This window comes from Jaculus jaculus, chromosome 9 (genome assembly GCF_020740685.1).
Source record: "Jaculus jaculus isolate mJacJac1 chromosome 9, mJacJac1.mat.Y.cur, whole genome shotgun sequence".
NCBI lineage: Eukaryota > Metazoa > Chordata > Mammalia > Rodentia > Dipodidae > Jaculus > Jaculus jaculus.
The window spans coordinates 85,520,826-85,541,969 of NC_059110.1; the positions used below are offsets into that span (position 1 = coordinate 85,520,826).

At 40.9% G+C, this 21,144-nt stretch overlaps 1 protein-coding gene across 1 annotated transcript in view; it reads left to right on the forward strand.

Annotated features, from left to right (window-relative positions):
* Ssh2 (slingshot protein phosphatase 2) overlaps positions 1-21,144 on the forward strand; it is a 345,428-nt gene that overhangs the window by 277,383 nt on the left and 46,901 nt on the right. Inside the window, exons 5-8 of the mRNA XM_004667880.3 lie at positions 3,080-3,201; positions 9,914-9,982; positions 10,724-10,789; positions 17,589-17,783. Coding sequence (XP_004667937.1) covers positions 3,080-3,201; positions 9,914-9,982; positions 10,724-10,789; positions 17,589-17,783 — 452 coding nt within the window. The remainder of the gene's footprint in view (positions 1-3,079; positions 3,202-9,913; positions 9,983-10,723; positions 10,790-17,588; positions 17,784-21,144) is intronic.

The window sequence follows — 21,144 nt, forward strand, 5'->3', positions numbered from 1 at the left end:
TGATTCCCCAGCACCCACATAAGCCAGATGCATAGAGTGGCGCATGCGTCTGGAGGTTTTTTTTGGGTTTTTTGCAGTGGCTGGAGACTCTGGTGTGCCCATCCTCTGTTTCTCTCGCTCTCAAATAAATAAATAAATAAGTATCTTTTTAAAAAGAGACAACGGAAGCCAAGCATGTAATTCCAGCACTTGAGAGGCAGAGGTAGGAGGATCGCCTTGAGTCCAAGGCCACCCTGAGACTACATAGTGAATTCTAGGTCAGCCTGAGCTAGAGGGAGACCCTACCTCAGAGGAAAAAAGAGAGAGAGAGAGACAACTGATATTTGTACTGAATATCACCAAAAACCATTTGGTATGCCCACTTTTAATTTGGCCACATGTCATGCATTATTGATAATATTTATAAAGATTTTTTTTCATCAGATTTGGTTAGTCTAGCTAAGGCTAATCAGTTGCCACTAGTAGGTGTAGAACTATAGGCAAATTGTCAGAAGTATGGTTCAATTGTTCCCATGCCATTTGTATTTGAGCCTTGCCAGAAATTCCTAGGGCCTGACAGAAGATAAAAGAGTTTCTAACACTTTTACGAAACTGAACAGTTAGTTCAGAGCTTGCCAAGGCATGCCTAAGTTTAAATAGGTAGTTTTATCTGAGATCTTGTTTATAAGAAGTTCGGGGGCTGAGGATGTAGCCCAAATGGGCTGGAGGGATGGCTTAGTGGTTAGGGCATTTGTCTGCAAAGCCAAAGAACCCAGGTTCGATTCCTGAGGACCCACATTAGCCAGATGCACAAGGGGGCACATGCATCTGAAGTTCGTTTGCAGCGGCTGGAGGCCCTGGTGTGCTCATTCTCTCTGTCTCTGTTTCTGTCTTTCTGTTCTCTCAAATAAATGAAACTTTAAAAAAAAGTTGCTTATTTTCATAAGTAAAATTATTGCTTTTTTGTTTATTTTTACTTTATTTATTTATTTGAGAGCTACAGACAGAGAAAGGCAGAGAGAGAGAATGGGCGCGCCAGGGCCTCCAGCCGCTGCAAACGAACTTCAGATGCATGTGCCCCCTTGTGCATCTGGCTAACGTGGGTCCTGGGGAATCGAGCCTCGAACCAGGGTTCTTAAGGCTTCACAGGCAAGTGCTTAACCACTAAGCCATCTCTGCAGCCCAAATTATTGCTTTTTTGGTTTATTTTTTTGGTTTGGGTTTTTGAGGTAGGGTCTCACTTTAACACAGGCTGACCTGGAATTCACTGTGTAGTCTCATGGTGGCTTTGAACTCACAGTGATCCTCCTACCTCTGCCTCCTAAGTGCTGGGATTAAATGGTTATGCCTCCATGCCTGGCAGAAATAAGCTTTAATGTAGTCATTCCTGCTGTTTATATTTCCCTAGCTTTTCCTAGCAATATCAGCATAGAGGCACATGGTCAGGAATGTAGCTCAGTTAATAGAATGTTTGCCTGTCATGCATGAAACCTCGGGTTTGATCCCCACCATGGCATAAACTGGGTGTGGTTGTACATTCCTATAATCTGGGAAGGTAGGGGCAGGAGGATCAGGAATTCAAGGCCATCCTTGACTACATGCATCTGGAGTTCGTTTGCAGTGGCTGGAAGCCCTGGCGTGCCCATTCTCTCTCTCTTTCTCCCTCGCTCCCTCCCCCTCTTTCCTTCTCTCAAATAAATAAATAAATAATAAAATATTTTTTAAAAAGAAAAGGAAAAGAGGAAGCCAAGTACTGGCCTATAATCCTAGAATTTGGGAGGCTAAGGCAGGAGTTGCTGGGAATTCAAGACCAGCCTTAGACACATAGCAAAACTTTGTCTCAAGAAAACAGAAAGGGGGCTTGGAGAAATGGCTTAGCAGTTAAGGTGCTTGCTTGCCTATGAAACCTAAGGACCCAGATTTGATTTCCTAGTACCCACATAAGCCAGATGTACAAGGTGGCACATGTGTCTGGATTTCATTTTCAGTGGCTAGAGGCCCTGGCATGCCCATTTATTCTCCTTCTGTCTCTGTCCCCCTCCCTCCCTACATCTGCACCTCTCTCTCTCTCCCCCCTCAGTCTTTCTCAAAATAAATAAATATAATCTTTTAAAAAATAAAGAACAGAAAGGGGCTGGGGAGGGGATTCAGCCATTAAAATACTTACTCTGTGAGGACCTGATTTCAGATCTCCAACATTCAATGCTAGGCATAACAACAGGTGCCTGTAATCCCATCACTGGAAAGATAGAGACAGACAAATCCCCCATGGTGAGCTAGTTTGCTAGACTAGCCAAACCAGCAAGCTCTGGGCTCAATTTAGAACCGTGTCTCAGTAAAGAAAGTAGGGAGCAGAAAGGAAAACACCAGATATCAACCTTTGACCTCCACACATACACACAAACACATGTGCACATGCACCTACAGTCATATGAACACAAATGCACTTGTATTCCTACTGCTGAGTAAGCAGAAAGAGTAGCTCCCTGGGGCTCACTGGACAGCCTAAGTAGGTGAGCTCCAGGCCAATGAAAGACTGTGAGAAAAAGTGGATGGCACCTAAGGAATGACAGCTGAGCTTCTCCTCTGCCTTATACACAAGCAAGAGAAGGAAGAGAGGGAATCTGGTAGTATGCAAGTGTACAAGAAAATTCAGTAGCACTGCCAAAAACTCCCCTTAGGTAATGCTAGTATTTTGCATCATATTATAATAGTGTGTGGGGATTTTATCTGTGAGACCAGTGCTCACATTCTTATTCCTCCTTTTCCCTTTTTCATTCTATAGAATTTATTTCTGGCAATTGTTATTGTAAATCCTGTTAAGAGAAACATTTATTACAGTGTATAGCAAAATTTTATTGTATATCAAGCACTACTTTGCATGCATTATTTCATGAGATTATAAAGATAGCATGATGGGTAAGGTTTTTTTTTTAATGTTCCTACAGTTAATTTAGTAACTTGCCAACTGTTTTTAGTTAGTATGAGTTTAGATTTGAATTTAGGCCTCCCAACTGTTGGCCATACTGCCTCCCTTAGTATGTTTAAGATGCTGATGAAAAAGCATTAAATGATTTAAATTTTCTCTTTTAACCTCCAGGCTGTAAGACTGGAAAGTACTTACCAGAATCGAACACGCTATATGGTAGTGGTTTCAACTAATGGTAGACAAGACACTGAAGAAAGCGTTGTCCTAGGAATGGATTTTTCTTCCAGTGACAGGTATGGGGCCATAAAAGTGGGAAGTGGAGGGGGTGTCAAAACCACATTAAAAATGTTTTATTTATTTATTTATTTTGGTTTTTCAAGGTAGGGTCTCACTCTAGCCCAGGCTGACCCTTGGAATTCATCTTGTAGTTTCAGGGTGGCCTTGAACTCACGGCAATCCTCCTACCTCTGCCTCCTGAGTGCTGGGATTAAAGGCATGTGCCACCATGCCTGGCACATTTTAAATTATTTATTTATTTGAGAGAGCAAGAGAGGGAAAGAGGCAGACAGAGAGAGAGAGATAATGGTGTGCCAGAGCCTCCAGCCATTGCAAACAAACTCCAGACACATGCTTCACCTTGTGCATCTGGCTTATGTGGGTCCTGGGGAATCTAACCGAGGTCTTTTGGCTTTGCAGGCAAATGCCTTAACCACTAAGCCATCTCTCCAGTCCACGTTTTAAAATTTTTACTGACAATTTTTTTAAATTTGCTTATCTTTATTTATTTATTTGAGAGCGACAGAGAGAGAAAGAGGCAGAGAGAGACAGAGAGAGAGAGAGAGAATGGGCGCGCCAGGGCCTCCAGTCACTGCAAACGAACTCCAGATGCGTGCGCCCCCTTGTGCATCTGGCTAACGTGGGTCCTGGGGAATCGAGCCTTGAACCAGGGTCCTCAGATTTCGCAGGCAAGAGCTTAACCACTAAGCCATTTCTCCAGCCCCGACAATTTTTATATATGTGCATAATGTAAAAACTACTTTTTAAAGAACTTGTTCCAGTTTTTTATCTATTACAAAATCATCTTGTGTGGTTCTCCTCTTTAAATTCAAGACATAAAAGGAGACAAGGAGAGAGTAAGGAGAAAGGGGAGTAAAATAATCAAAGTTCTTGACACATTAAAGTTGTCTGAGCTGCAATCTTGAGAGACAAGCATAGTTAGTGAATATTTGCTGTTCCATATTTCTAATCTGCTGCTATCCTTTTCCTTTTTCTCATCTGTCCATCTTTTGGTAGTAAGGATATAAAGCAAAAGGTTTAAACTTTTATCTCAAAAAGAAAAAGTAGTGCTTTCTTGGCAGTCTACTCTGTTTCAATCAGTAATGATCCACTCTGGTGATTTAGTAGTACACATGCCTTCTGTGGTAGCGCTTCTTAGTTCAAAGAGATTCTACTTGAACACCAATCTCATTTGTATCCTTCAATTTAAATGTTGCTTTTACCAAATTTTAGGTCTCACCTTTTTTCTTTGTTCATAGTTAAAGAGGAGGAAAGGTTCCTTAAACTCAAAGCAGAATCATTTAAGTCCTGTGCCTTTCAGTTTAGGCATACTTCACTTCCTATGATTAAAATTTCACACAGACCCTAATCTACCCTTTTTTTGAAGTATCCTTCCTTAAAGCTTGAGGCTTTTCTTCTTTATTTCCCCACTTTTTTTGTGAAGAAACCTTGGGAAGAATGTGGAATGTGGCTGCTAAGCAGATCTTTACCCACTGAGATAATAATAAGCCTCAGGAAATCCTGCCAGATGTTTCAAGCCATTGACTTCCTGGTTCTAGGCTAGAATGGGAACTGTGAAATAACTAGTAGTAGGACCCAGGACTGAGGGAATTTGACTACCAAAAATATGAGAATGGAGTGATTTTTATTGTCCTCCTGATGTTAAGGGCCAGGGGGGATCCCCTTGTTTCCCAAAACAAGGTTTACCTGAAGTTTACAACAGTCAACCTGAAAAGTAACTTGTAGGTTGACAAGGATCACAAAGCCAGGGATATTACCTGGTATATCATATGCTCTGAGTTTATTGTGGTTTGTAAGCCACTTTGAGGCAGGTTTCTTTTCCAGTTTTAACTTCTGGTGATTTACCTAAGCAAAAGACCTTTCAGTAACTATTTTCTTGTAAGAAAATACCTTGTGAGGCCTGGTGGCAAAAGCCTGTAATCCCAGCTCTGGAAGGTAGAATTAGGAGGATTGCTGCAATTTATAGAGTCTAACCTGGTCTACATAGCAAGTTCCAGCCAGCCAGGACTACATACAGAGACCCTTTCTTTAGTTGGAGAAGAGTATAGAAGGTATGGAATACCTGACTTATCTATATTCATCAGCATTTTATGACCTCTAATTAGGACTTTCATGTACCCAACTTTCTAGTGCATTGCCACTATCTATCTGTAGCTATTCAAATAAGAAAGGTTAACTTGGCATCTGGTCACATATTCATAGATCACTGCCTTTTTGAGTTTCTGTATCTTATAGTCACATAATGTCTAGGTTTGTTACCAGGTTACCAACCCTTTTGTGGTGGTTTGATTCAGGTGTCCCCCATAAACTTACGTACTCTGATTGCTAGGTCCCCAGCTGGTGGCAACTTGGGAATTGATGCCTCCTGCAGGAGGTGTGTTGTTGGGGGTGGGCTTATGAGTATTATAGCCAGCTTCCCCTTACCAGTGAATGACACACTCTCCTACTGATGTTGGCTAGGCAGTGATATCCACCCTCTGTTCAATGCCATCATTTTTCCCTGCCATCATTGAGCGTCCCTTCAATTCTGTAAGCCAAAATAAATCCTGTCCTTCCACAAGCTGCTCTTGGTGGGGTGCTTTTTACCAGCAATGAGAAGCTGACTGCAACACCTTCATATTCCCAATTGTGCTGGTTAATTACACAATAAACAAAACACTCCCGGACTGGTGAGATGCCTCAGCTATTAAAGCACTTGCTTGCAAAGCCTGTTGATTCAGGTTCAATTCCCCAGTACCCACATAAAGCCAGGTACACAAAGTATTGCATACATCTGAAGTTCATTTGCAGTGGCAAGAGGTCCTGGTATGTCCCTGCTCTCTTTCTGCTTGCAAATAAATAAATAAAATTTAAATTTCTGTCTTAACTAGCCACATTTCAGGTACTTGGTAGCCATGTGTAACTTGTGGCTCCCATATAGGACAGTATATTACATAATGTCTCCACTGTTGTAGAAAATGTCATTGCACAGAACTGCTCTAGCTCATATTTTCTTTGACCCCTCCCTTAAAAGTCCTGTAAAGCAGAAACTGGTGATCTGTAGAAACTTTAGTTGAGTCTTCCCCTAGAGATAAAAAGCTGTAACTGCATATTCATTCGATGCTAGAGTGAGCATCAGATGTCTGGCCCTAAATGTTAACTTTGTTCTAAATTTTACTAGATAGAATGTTAATGGTTACCCAGTAACTTATCCTCAAGAACCATACTTGTCTGTTGTAACAGTTCAGTCTGAATGATATCTGACAAATGCCACAAACAAAAGAAAATTTTATTTATAAGAAACAAAATGGGGCTGGAGAGCTGGCTTAGCGGTTAAGGTGCTGGCCTGCAACGCCTAACAACTGGCTTGATTTTGTTTTTTAATATCTTTGTACATCTTGGAGTATGTAGTACATAAAATGCACAAAGAATTTTTAAATTTTTGTTTGTTTGTTTTTGTTTTTTTCGAGGTAGGATCTTATTCTAGCTCAGGCTGACCTGGAATTCACTGTGTAGTCTCAGGGTGGACTCAAATTTATGGCAATCCTCCTACTTCTGCCTCCTGAGTGCTGGGATTAAAGGCGTGCGCCACCACGCCCGGCAATTTTTTAAATATATTTTATTCTTATTTTTATATATTTTATTCTTATTTTTATTTATTTGACAGAGACAAAGTGGGGGAGAGAGAGAGAGGCAGATAAAGAATGGGCACGCCAGGGCCTCCAGCTGCTGCAAACTCCAGATGCATACACTACCTTGTGCATCTGGCTTACGTGAGTCCTGGGGAATTGAACCTGGGTCCTTTGGCTTTGCAAGCAAGCACCTTAACCTCTGAGCCATCCCTCCAGCCCTTTTTTTTTAATTTTTAAAAAATATTTATTTACTAGAGGGGGTAAGGGAGAGAGAGAATATGGATGCACCAGGACCTCTAGCCACTGAAGATGAACTCTGAATGCATGTGCCACCTTGTGCATCTGGCTTTATGTTGTTCCTGGGGAATCAAACCCAGGTCCTTTGGCTTTGCAGACGAGTGCCTTAACCACTAAGCCATCTCTCCAGCCCAGAAGAAATATTTATTAAATAGGATAAGTAGTTACTAAAATAAGTATACTTTAGTGAAGAAAAAAAATTTCATGGTACTGAAGCAAGCTATATTAAAATACCAGGTATGCCTAATTTTGTCCTATCCTTCCTGTTGTGTGGTGAAAGCTGCTGCCAGGTGTAGTCACTGACAAATGTAGCTGAAAATTATGATGTTGCTTCCTACATATCATTGTTACTTGTCAGAAGGTTAACTTGGCATCTGGTCACAAGTTCACAAATCAGTGTCTTTTTGAGTTTCTGTGTCTTATAGTCACATATCTAGTTTACCAACCCTTCTTTTAAGCACACACTAAATTAAAAAAAATAAATAAATAACAGTCCTTGGACTGGAGAGATGGCGAGATGGCTTAGCACTTTGACCTAGGTTTGCTTCCCCAGGACACATGTAAGCCAGATGCACAAGGTGGCACATGATTCTGGAGTTTGTTTCCAATGGCTAGAGGCCCTGGCATGCCCCCTCCCTCCCTCCCTCCCTCCCTCTCTCTCTCTTTCTCTCTCTCTCTCATATCTGCCTTTCTCTATCTGCCTCTCTCTCAAATAAATAAGACTTTTAAAAAAATGCTAAAAAGAAGCTGGGCATGGTGGTGCACGCCTTTAATCACAGCATTTGGGAGGCAGAGGTAGGAGGATCACCATGAGTTCAAGGCCACTCTGAGACTACATAGTTAATTCCAAGTTAGCCTGGGCTAGAGTGAGACTCTACCTTGAAAAACCAAAAAAAAAAAGCTAAAAGAATAAATAAATAAAAATTTTTAAGAAAAACACTCCTGGACTGGAGAGATGGCTCAGTAGTTAAGGCCCTTGCCTACAAAATCGAATGACCTAGGTTTGAGTCCCCAGTACCCATGTAAAACCAGATGCACAAGGTAGTACATGTGCCTGGAGTTCATTTACAGTAACTAGAGGCCCTGGTGCACTCCTCTCTTCCACCTCCCTCCCTCTCGCTTTTTCTCTATTTCTCTGCTTGCAAATAAATAAGTAAATTTTTTGAAAATACTTTTTTAAAACATTAAAAACAAAAAAACTCCCAAAATACCCCACAATTTGAAACATGTTATGTTCATCTTATCTACTCCACAAAAAGCTTCCTTACCACATATGGTGGCATATTCCTATAATGTCAGAATGGAGAATGGGAAGCTAAGGCAGGAGAGTTTTTAGTTTGAGGCCAACATCTTAAACAACATGGGCTGTGGAGATTGCTCAGTATTTGTTGATGGTACTTGCCTGTAAAGCCTGCTGGCTGGGATTCAGTTCCCCAGTACCACGTAAAGCCAGATGCACAAAGTAACACATGTATCTGGAGCTTATTTGCAGTTGCTAGAGACCCTGGCTCACGTGTGTTCTTTCTCTCTCTCTCTCTCTCTCTCTCTCCCCCACCCTTGTAAATAATTAAATGAAGAAACATACAACAGGCCTAGCACTGTTTTAGTTAAATTGGATTGTTTATTGAGTATCTTTAACTTGGAAACAAGCCATTAACAATTCTTTGTTTCATTTTATTTTGAGACACAGTCTCATTATGTAGTCCAAGCTGGCCTGGAATTTAAAAGCAGTCCTCCTGCCTCAACCTCCTGATGGTTAGATTACAGGTGTGCATACCAACAGCTGGGCAACAATTACTTCTTTACATTTTTTAAATTATCTTTTCTTGGGGCTGGAGAGATGGCTTAGCAATTAAGGTGCTTGCCTGCAAAGCCAAAGGACCTAGTTTCAGTTCCCCAGGATCCACATAAGCCAGATGCACAAGGGAGCGCATGCATCTGGAGTTCGTTTGCAGAGGCTGGAGGCCCTAATATACCCATTCTTTTCCTCCCTCCTTCCCTCCCTCCCTCTCTCTCTTTCTCTATCTGCCTGTTTCTTTTTTTTTTTTAATTTTTTTCATTTTTATTTATTTATTTGAGAGTGACAGAGAGAGAAAGAGGCAGATAGAGAGAGAGAGAGAATGGGCAGGCCAGGGCTTCCAGCCACTGCAAACAAACTCCAGACACGTGCGCCCCCTTGTGCACATGGCTAACGTGGGTCCTGGGGAATCGAGCCTCGAACCGGGGTCCTTAGGCTTCACAGGCAAGTGCTTAACCACTAAGCCATCTCTCCAGCCCGCTGCCTGTTTCTATCTATCTCTCTCTCTCTCTTTCTATCTCAAATAAGTAAATAAAATTGTTGAAAAAATTCTTTTCTTTGTATACTGTTGGCTGTGTGTAATCTAGTATTCAATAAATCTTAGATTTGAGAAAATCATAGCAATCAACAGCAGCTCTTAGTGTTAGAAACAATTTTTGGAATTGAGTTAGAGGTTGTGTCCTGCATTAAGACATACCAAATGCAAGTCAGCAGTAATTGCTTGAATTTTTTTTTTAACGATAGAATCCATTTATAGGGCAACAAATATAGAAGTTCAGTCAATAAATTTTCTGTGCTAAATACTTAAGGAACTGGCCATTTCTTTTAATCTGCTTTTGAGAACATACATGGAATTAATAGTAATATGATAGAAATTTCTCCAATCTAACATTTATGCCATGATTTATTGTTTAGGCATTTGTACGCTATGTTGAAAGAGTTAATAAACACTGCTTTCCAGAATGACAGGAAGTGACTTATGGACTGTCTCTTGTCTTGCAGTAGCATTTGTACCATGGGTTTAGTCCTGCCTCTCTGGAGTGACACCCTAATTCATTTGGATGGCGATGGGTAAGAGCTTTCCCTTTTCACTATCCTACAGAAAGCAAATGGGTGGGGTTCCATCTTAGTGACTTGTTCACTCTACTGAATGGGAAGCCCAGTTTGCCCAGCTGAAGTGACACGTCAGCAGCTCATTGAGTCCTTTTAAGCTGCTGTTTTGTAAAATACACCTTGCCAGGCTTTCTCACTTCTCTTCTTTTAGGCCAATTATGGTACAATCCAGACAAAGAAGAAATAGTTTGTTGGCTCACTCTTTAATGTGAGCATGTGGGACTGTTGTTGCAATACTGTCCCAGAGGAGGATATGTTCTGTTTCAAATAACCTCTTGTGGCCTCTGCCAGCTGTCAGCCTGCAGTATAACCCCTTTCCTGTGCCAGTTCCTTCCAGTGACCCTGCCTCCTGGTGTTTTTAGAATGTGTCCCCAAAAGACTACGATGTTTGCTCCATTTTATGAAACCAGGGTTGGGTGTGCTAAGACTGTATAAGACTTCCAAGTAGAAATAATGTCAGAAAAGTTTAGATCATAGCTTCACTTGGGAACCTGTATGTAATTCCCTGTTCTGATGTAAGATGCTACTCATTTCCCCTGGTAGATAAAATTAGAGAATTTGTTGAAGGTTTTCATATCCTATCTCAAGTTAAGTTCTACATGGCATACCTGATGATTTCTTCTTTCTGTTGTGGCAGTCTTGAAAACTCCAACCTGAAGTTCCCTACCTTTATTTATCCTGTTCTGTTTTGTTTTTTAGTGGGTTCAGCGTCTCAACAGATAACAGAGTTCATATATTCAAGCCTGTATCTGTACAGGCAATGTGGTAAGATGGCTTTTAATATCTATAAAACAGTGTTTTTAAGATGTTCTACAAAAAGAAAAAGTTATTTTAGTAGGTTTAGTACGTTAATGCTTTATGGCAAGTGTAATGACCACTTGCCTTTAATCCCAGCACTTAGGGGCTGAGGTAGGAGGATAACTGAATTAAAGGTCACCCTGGGCTTTAGTGAGACCCTGCTCAAGAAAAAAAAAAAAAGAAAGAATGTTTTGAAGTGGTACAATGCACTAAGATAATGTTGTAAGATTTGTTTGTATCAGTTTGTATAGGATTTTGGTGATATGTTTGTATGGCGGTCATAGTTAGAAATGCAGTTTGTTTTAAATTATATTTATTTGAGAGAGAGAGAGAGAGAGAGATTGAGAATGGGTGCACCTGGGCCTCCAGCCACTACAAACAAACTCCAGATGCATGTACCACCTTGTGCAGCTGGCTTACATGGGTCCTAGAGAATTGAACCTTGGTCTTTGGTTTTGCAAGCAAGCACCTTAACCACTAAGCTATCTCTCCAGCTCTAGAAATGCAAGGTTTTGTGTTTTTGTTTTTGTTTTTTCCGAGGTAAGGTCTCACTCTAGCCCCAGGCTAATCTGGAATTCACTCTGTAGTGTCAGGGTGGCCTCAAACTCACAACGATCCTCCCAAGTGCTGGGATTAAAGGCATGTGCTACCATGCCCGGCTTAGAAATGCAGTTTTTAAACTTTGGCAGTGGAAGGCTTTAAGCATTGGTGAACAAGTGAAATTCAGAGGTACTCTTAGGCACTGGAAGAGTTGTAATAGATCAGATAACCTGTTGGAACTGACTTTCACAAAGACACTGACCAAGTTACTTTGTGTGAGAGCCAAGTCTAAACAGCTTACTGTTAATGTACTCCCTTTCAGTTTCCTAAGATAATCAGGGATAGCTGTGACTATTCCATTATAGATACATTTCCATTTATGCTGCTGGCAGCTATTTGTGTAATGCAAATAAAGCCTAGACAAAACATTCTTGCTAATAACCATCAGCTTGGCATCCTGATACTTTTGGCTTATTCACTGTGTGCCAAGCATTGCGCTAGAAGCTTTATGTAGCTTATGTTTAGTCATTATCTCAGTACCACAGAAACAGTGCTGTCAGCCCCTATCATAGATGAGAAAACTGAGGCTGTGGAGGAGTTACATGCCTGGCTTGAGAGCATCTTGGCCATTTAGACAGAGTAGACTCTTACTCTTGTTCACTTGTCTAGAAAGGATCTCAATTAGTCAGGGAGTGATGAGACTCTCAAACTCAGAGTCCATCCCTTAGTCAAGGACTTCAATTTTAGCTTTTCATTCTGCTGTCTGTTTTGTAGTAGAAGTCCCATGGAGGAGTAGAATAGATAGAAGGCAAGCAAAACAAAAAGTAAAAGAGCCTGAAAAAGACTCTAGAAAATAACCTACCACTGAATGACAGATCATAGAATTGCTGTGTGGAGTGCTAAGACTCACTGAACAATTAACCATTTTATTTCATGCAGTATTTGAGGTGAATTCAGAAGATAGAGGCAAGAGGGACAGCAGTTCAAAGCTAGCACTGACCTCAATTATAGAACAAGTTCAAGAATAGCTTGAACTACATGAAACCCTGTCTTGAAAAAGGGAGGAAAAATCTGTTTTCCTAATTAAACAATGCCCTGTTTACTAAGTTGGTTCTTAAAATTTTTATTGTGTTCAACATAGGGTCGAAAAGAATTTAAGGGACAGATAATCATCTAAACCACTGATAGATTGGAATAGCATTTCTGGAGGATGATTACAGTATTTGTCAATATTCCTTATCATTTAGCATGCCTTTTTTTTGGGGGGGGGAAGTTTCAAGGTAGGGTCTTACTAGCTCAGGCTGACCTAGAATTCACTATGTAGTCTCAGGGTAGCCTCGAACTCATGTAGTCCTCCTACCTCTGCCTCTTGAGTGCTGGGATTACAGGTGTGCACCAGCATGCCCAGCTCAATTTGCCTTTTTAAAAAATATTTTATTTTTATTTATCTGAGTGAGAGTGAGGAGAGAAGATGGGCACGCCAGGGCATCAGCCACTGCAGACAAACTCCAGACACATGTGCTACCTTGTGCATCTGGTTTGTGTGGGTCCTGGAGAATTGAACCTGGGTTCTTTGCCTTGCAGGCAAGTGCCTTAACCACTAAGCCATCTCTCCAGCCCTTAGTATGCCTTTTAACCAAGTAATTCTACTAAGACAGATGAGATAATAACCATGAGTAAATACAAAGATTTTAGCTCTAAAAATGTTTCCAGTGTTCTAAAAAAAATAAATAAATAAAAAATAAAAATGTTTCCAGTGTTCTAATAATATCAAAAGACAGAAAACAACTAAAGTTTTTGAAAAATAGGAATCAATGAAATTATTAGTACATCTGTATCACTAAGCAGTATACAACCATTAAAAATAAACTGGGCGTATATAATTAGTAGGATATAACATTTTTTAATTTTACTTATGAATTTAGCTATCTTTTGTTTGTTCATTCCATCATTATTTGTACTCATTTTCCCCTCTCCTCTGCTCATGTCCTAGTTGAGTATTTCATAGTAAGCATTGTCAGTGCATTAATATTGTTTATATATATACATCTACTTTTCCTCTTTAAGTATTCATTTTATAAATTTACGATCATTTATTTCATTCTGTCACATTTCCATAGAGTTATCCTCTTTACTTTGGATACTTTTTAAAGCATTTTTTTTGGCAACTTCCATAAATATAGATAATATACTGTGATCATAACCCTCTCCCACCACTCTCCCTTTCCCTCCTCTATAATCCCCCTGCTGAGCCCCATCATCTTTCCAACTAGTCTCTCTTCTATTGGATACTTTATTAATTTGAATCCTAACATATTTCTTTTCAAATTTTCTGGCTTCCAAATAGGTGAATATAAATTTAAAGCACATTTTGGAATGTGGTCTTGGTCATATCATGCATATTATTGTATCATATCTTAAATTACTGGGATTTCTTACCATGCTGCAGTTTATCTTAATGACTTCATTTTAAAGGGGTAACTAATTGTATTATATATTCTATTATATTCTATTAATTATACTTTAGATTCTTAACCTGTCTTTTAAATATGAGAGAGAGAGAGAGAGAGAGAAAGAGAGAATGAAAGAGAATGGGCATACCAGGCCTCTCTCCATTGCAGCAAACAACCTGCAGACCCATGCACCACCCTGTGCTTCATGTGAGTACTGGGGACTTGATCTCAGGTCCTTAGGCCTTGCAGGCAAGCACCCTAACCACTGAGAAAACTCTCCAGGTCAAAGCTGTCTTTTAATTGTAAGTGTTACAGTTTGCCATCTCACCAGGAAAGACCCATTCAGTTTCCCATATAAAATAAGATGCTGTGGAAACTTCCCTAATGTCTCAAAGGGCTAAAAATCAGTGAGCACTTTTTTGTTGTTGTTTGTTATTGCTATCAATTAAAAATGGCTTGTTTTTGAGCAATGGTAAAAAAATAAAAACACAAATTATATAACTAAAAAAATAAAAATAAAAATAAACTGGGCGTGATGGCACATGCCTTTAATCCCAGCACTCGGGAGGCAGAGGTAGGAGGATTGCCCTGAGTTTGAGACCACCATGAGACTACATAGTGAATTCTAGGTTAGCCTGGGCTAGGGTGAGACCCTATCTCAAAAAACAACACAAAACAAAATGGAAAAAAAAGAAGGTTTTTTGTTTGTTTTGTTTTTTTGAAGTAAGGTCTCTCTGTAGCCCAGGCTGACCTGGAATTCACTATGGAGTCTCAGGGAGGCCTCGAACTCATAGCGATCCTCCTACCTCTGCCTCCCGAGTGCTGGGACTAAAGGCGTGCACCAACACGACCGGCTTAAAAAAGAAGTGCTAAGGAGTGGGGCTGAGGAGATGCCTCCAACGTTAAAGTGCTTGCTGCACAAGCATGAAGTCTTGAGTTTAGATTTCTAGCACTTATGTGAATGCCAGATGTGGTGACACACATGAGCAAAAACAGGAGAATCTCCAGGGCAAGCTGGCTAGCAAGAATAGCCAAATTGATGAGCTCTAGGCTCAACCAAAATAACCTATATAAAAGAAAATGGTGGAGAACAGTTGAGAAGACAGCTTTGTCAGCCTCTAGCCTCTACACACACATATGCTTATAAACCACACATACACGTCAGAAAACAATGGAATGGGAAAAACTAAGTGTGGTAACACATACCTATACCTAGCACTTGGGAGATGGAGGCAGGAAGATCAGAAGTTCAAGGGGCTGGAGAGATGGCTTAGTGGTATCCATGTAAGCCAAATGCACAAGGTAGCACATGCATCTGGAGTTAGTTTGCAGTGGCTGGAGGCCCTGGTATGCCCTTATTCATATTCATTCTCTCCCTCTCTCTCTCTCTCTCTCTCTCTCTCTCTCAAATAAAATATTGTTTAAAAAAAAGTTATTCAAGGTCACCATTGCTATATAGCAAGTTCTGGGCCAGCCTGGAATACATGAGACTCTGTCTAGTTGAAGACTATTGAGATGAAATGATGTTGGTAATAGCCTATAAAACAAAAGAACAAGTTACATATGGGTGGTGTGCCTAATATGGCCATATCTTTTTATTATGAATCTGTACATAAACAAAAAGGCTGGGAAGATATGCACTAAAACTTTAGGTTAGTTGTTCTCTCTGAGTAGTGGGAAGGTAGGATATTTCTGCCTTGATTTGTTTGTTTGTAATGCTGAGGACTGAACCCAGGGCCTCATGCCTGCTAGGCAAAGTGAGCATGGGTCATTTCTGCTATGAAGGAAAAAAATAAATATAAAGGGATTATAAAGAAAAAGCCGGGTGTGGTGCATGCCTTTAGTCCCAGCACACAGGAGGAAAAGATGGGAGGATCGCTATGAGTTCAAGGCCAGTTTGAGACTATGTGATGAATTCTAGTTCAGCCTGGGCTAGAGTAAGACTTTGTCTCAAAAAGCAAAAAAAAAAAGGGGGAGGGGGTTGCTGGAGAGATGTCTTAGTGGTTAAGGTACTTGCCTGCAAAGCCAAAGTTCCTCAGTTCAGTTCAGTTTCCCAGGACCCACGTAAGCCAGATGCCCAAGGTGGCACATGCATGTGAAATTGGTTTGCAGTGGCTGGAGGCCCTGGTGTACCCATTCTCTCCCTCTTTCTCTCTCTCTCCTCCTCCCTCTCTCCCTCCCTCTACCTTATTCTTGCTCTCAAATAAATAAATAAAAATATTTTTTAAAAAAGATATAAATGCCGGGCGTGGTGGCGCATGCCTTTAATCCCAGCACTCGGGAGGCAGAGGTAGGAGGATCGCTGTGAGTTCAAGGCCACCCTGAGACTACATAGTGAATTCCAGGTCAGCTGAGCTAGAGTGAGACCCTACCTCGAAAAACCAAACAAACAGAAGAAAAAAGATATAAATGCCACAGAATTCTCTTATACGATCTTTTTTCTTTAGTAAAGAGACATTAATTTGTGGCAAATAAGACATTTCATTTGACAAATACTAATTGAGTTCCAGCTATGAATGGGGCCTTCTTTTGAGCACTTGAAATACACCAATAAACAAAATGTAGAGAAGTCTTTGATCTTGCGTTACCTTCATCCTAGCATTTCTTTTGTGTTTTTTTTTTTTAATTTCTGTTTACTTTTTGTTTTTCTTTTGTTTTTGAGGTAGAGTCTCATACTAGCCCAGGCTGTCCTGGAATCCACTATGTAGTCTCAGACTGGCTTCAAACTCATAGCAGTCCTCCTACCTCTGCCTCTTGAATGCTAGGATTAAAGGCATGCACCACTATACACCCAGCACTTTCTAGCATTTCTGACTTCAGTTTTTCATAAGTAGATAGCCAAAAGATACTTCCAGTTTTATTTATCCTTCTTGGATTCCTGAGTTCAGAGTTAGAAAGTTTAATTTGGTCTCACAATAGCCATAGCTGTTCTAAGAAAGTAACTGCTGTGCATGAATAAATGGTTTAAAGAGACTATGAGGGCTAGGGAGATGGCTTAGTAGTTAAGGTGCTTGCCTACAAAAGCCTAAGGACCCAGGTTAGATTCCCAATACCCACATAAGCCAGATGCACAAGGTGATGCATGTGTCAAGTTTGTCTGCAGTGGCTAGAGGCCCTGGTACACTCATATAATATAGACTAGGAGATAAGGCAGCAAGAATGGTAGACATCATTTGATTGGTACTTCCTGAATATTAAAAGACATCCTCCTGGCTGAGAGTCATATATCTCCATGATCTTTTGTGGGACCTGTAAGAGTCATGAAGGTATATATTCTCTGCCAAAAGAAAAAATTTTTGAATAGTTAATTGTCTTAATGATTCCAAGGATAGGATCATGAATTCTATAGGTTCCTAGAACTATTTTTCACTAATGAGTTATCACATTCTCTTTCCCTCCCCTGACTTCCTACCTTAAGAATGTGTTATGTTTTAACAAATGTCTAGATAGTATAAAGAGATAATATAGTTATCATCAAAATCAGAGAAATATGAATTCTGAGGAGGAAATTCTCCTTTTAATGTATTTATTTGTTTATGAGTGAGGAAGGGGCAGATACACAGAATGGGTGTGCCAGGGCCTCCAGCCACTGCAAATGAACTCCAGACACATGCACCACCATGTGCATCTGGCTTACATGGGTCCTGGGGAATCGAATTGGGTCCTTAGGCTTCACAGGCAAGCACCTTAGCTACTAACCCATCTCTCCAGCCAAAATTCTCCTTTTAGTAACTGACAGTTGTGCAGTGCTCATTTCTAAATATATCTTTCAGGTCTGCCTTACAGAGTTTACACAAAGCTTGTGAAGTGGCCAGAATGCATAACTATTACCCAGGCAGCCTGTTTCTCACCTGGGTGAGTTATTATGAAAGCCATATCAACTCAGATCAGTCCTCAGTCAACGAATGGAATGCTATGCAGGATGTGCAGTCTCATCGGCCGGACTCTCCAGCTCTCTTCACAGACATGTAAGTCAGCATGCCAAGGATGTTGAAGCCATGTTCTAGGTAGCATTTCCTCCCTAATTTCTTCTCTTAGGGACTCAATCCTACCCAATAATAATAGCATCTAAACCACACTTGTGCCATACATAAAGAAAACTACCTGTTAGCTGGGCGTGGTGGAGCACACCTTTAATCCCACCACTGGGGAGGATCGCTATGCCTTCAAATGCCATACTGGAACTACATAGTGAATTCCAGGTCAGCCTGGGCTACGATGAGACCCTACCTTGAAAACAAAATTTTTTAAAAACTACTACCTGGAGTTGAAGGCTTGACTCAGCAGTTAAAGGCACTTGGATTTAAACCTTCTGGCCCAGGTTCAATCCCCCAGTACCTATATAAAGCCAGATGCACAAAGCAACACATGTGTCTGGAGTTTGGAGGCCCTGGCACGCCCATTCTCTTACTGTGTGTGTGTCTCTCTCTCTTTTTCTCCCTAGATTTTTTTTTTTTTTTTTTTTTTTTTTTTTTTTGGTTTTTCAAGGTAGGGTCTCACAATAGCCCAGGCTGACCTGGAACTCACTATGTAGTCTCAGGGTGGCCTCGAACTCACGGCAATCCTCCTATCTCTGCCTCCCAAGTGCTGGGAATAAAGGTGTGTGCCACCACACCAGGCTCTACCTTGGCCTTTTGAATGCTGAGATTAAAAACATGCACCACCACTTCCAGCCTACTTCGTGGTTTTTAAAGGCTTAATTTATATAAGTCTAGTAAATACTTTTTACTAGAAAAGGTAAAATTTCTAAGAACTGTGAAATAATCTATTTTTTAAAAGCATCAGAATTCCCCCATCCTTGCACAGGGTATTATTGGTTCTGGATCCTTCTTTTTAGTAGCCCTAGTCCATATAAGATCCCAATCCCATAGTAATTTTAAAAAGATATGAACTTGTGGGCAATGATATTTGTGATTTTACACTGTACAAGCTAGTTGATGAGTCTCAGGGAAATGGATATATTACCTTGCTCAAAAATTAAAAAAAAAAAACGGGGCTGGACAGATGGCTTAGTTAAGGCACTTGCCTATGAAGCCTAAGGACCCAGATTCAATTCTCCAAGTTCCACGTAAGCCAGATGTGCAAGGTGGCGAATGTGTCTGTAGTTCATTTGCAGTGGCTAGAGGCCCTGGCATGCCCATTCTTTCTCTCTGTCTCAAATAAAAATTAATTAATAAGTTAATTAATTGATTGATTTAAAAAGCATTATTATAGCCAGGCATGGTGGCATACACCTTTAATCCTAACACTCTGGAGGCAGAGGTAAGAGGACTGATGTAAGTTTGAGGCAGCCTAGGACTACAGAGTGAGTTCCAGGTCAGCCTGGGCTAGAATGAGACCCTACCTTGGAAAAAAAAAAAAAAAAAAAAAACAGCTGGGCATGATCAATCCCAGCACTCTGGAGGCAGAAGTAGGAAGATTGCCATGAGTTCAAGGCCACCATGAGACTACATAGTGAATTCCAGGTCAGGTTGGGCTAGAGTGAAATCTTCCCTGGAAAAACCAAAAAGAAAAAAAAAAAAAAAGAATATTCTAAGCCATACTTTCATGAGAAAACTCTTTGTATACAGGCATGGTAGTTTACTGGAGGCTGGGACAAGGAGGATTTGAAGTTCTAAGCCAACCTAAATTACAAATAGCAAAACTCTTCTTTTTTTTTTAATTTTTTTTTTTTTTTTTTTTAATTTGAGAGAGACAGACACAGAGAGAAAGACAGGTAGAGGGAGAGAGAGAGAATGGGCGCACCAGGGCCTCCAGCCTCTGCAAACGAACTCCAGACGCGTGAGCCCCCTTGTGCATCTGGCTAACGTGGGACCTGGGGAACCGAGCCTCGAGCCAGGGTCCTTAGGCTTCACAGGCAAGCGCTTAACCGCTAAACCATCTCTCCAGCCCGCAAAACTCTTCTTAACAAAAAGAAAAGGAGCCGGTTATGGTGTTGCACTCCAATAGGAAATTACTGAAGAGATGGAGGTTGGAGGATCAGGAGTTCGAGACCAGCCTGGGCTATACATTAAAAAAAAAAAGGCTGGGCATGGTGGCACACACCTTTAATCCCAGCACTCGGGGAGGCAGAGGTAGGAGGATCCCCATGAGTTTGAGGCCACCCTGAGACTACATAATGAGTTCCAGGTCAGCCTGGGCCAGAGTGAGACCCTACCTCAAAAAACAAAAGAAGAAAAAGAAAAAGAAAGAAAGAAAAGGATGAAAGAGAAGTAAAAATCCAGAAAATATCTTTTTCCTTCCTGATCTTAAGAAGATATATGGGCTGGAGAGATGGTTTACCAGTTAAGGCACTTGCCTGCAAGGCCTAAGGATGCAGGTTTGATTCCCCATTACCCACATAAGCCAGATGCACAGGGTAGAAGATGTGTCTGGAGTTTGCAGTTTTTGGAGACGCTGGTATGCCCTTCTCTCTCTCTGCCTCCTCCTTTCCCTCTTCTCCAATAAATAATGTTTTTTTTTGAGGGGAGGTTGTTGAGGTAGGGTCTCATTGTAGCTCAGGCTGACCTGGAATTCACTATGTAGTCTCAGGGTGGCCCCAAACTCAACAACGATTCTCCTACCTCTGCCTCCTGAGTGTTGGGGTTAAAGGAGTATGCCACCATGCCCGGCTAAATAAATCATTTTTTTTTTCTTTTTTGTTAAATTATTTATTTATTTATTTGAGAGCGACAGACACAGAGAGAAAGACAGATAGAGGGAGAGAGAGAGAATGGGCATGCCAGGGCTTCCAGCCTCTGCAAACGAACTCCAGACGCATGCTCCCCCTTGTGCATCTGGCTAATGTGGGACCTGGGGAACCGAGCCTCGAACCGGGGTTCTTAGGCTTCATAGGCAAGCGCTTAACCACTAAGCCATCTCTCCAGCCCTAAATAAATCATTTTTAAAGGAATATTTTGAACCTATAGCACCAAAGGAGAAAGAAATAGCTCTATAGGGCTGGAAAGATGGCCCAACAGCTAAAGGCACTTGCTATAAAATAATACCTATTTCCTGAGCCTTGAAGTCTAGATTGGATTCCACATTACTCATGAAGCCAGATGAACAAAAAGGCACATACATCTGGAATTTGCTAAACAAGAGGCGTTAGCATGCTCATATTCATTCATTCATTCTCTCACTCATAAATAAATAAAAATAGGTTTTAAGATTTTGAAAAGGAAATAGCTTGATATTTCTTACCAAAAATAAATGGTCTAATAAATTGAGCAGAAGCTGGTCATGGTGGCACCTGCTTTTAATCCCAGCACTCAAGAAGCAGAGGTAGGAGGATCACCATGAGTTCGAGGCTAGCCTGAGACTACATAGTGAATTCCAGGTCAACCTGGG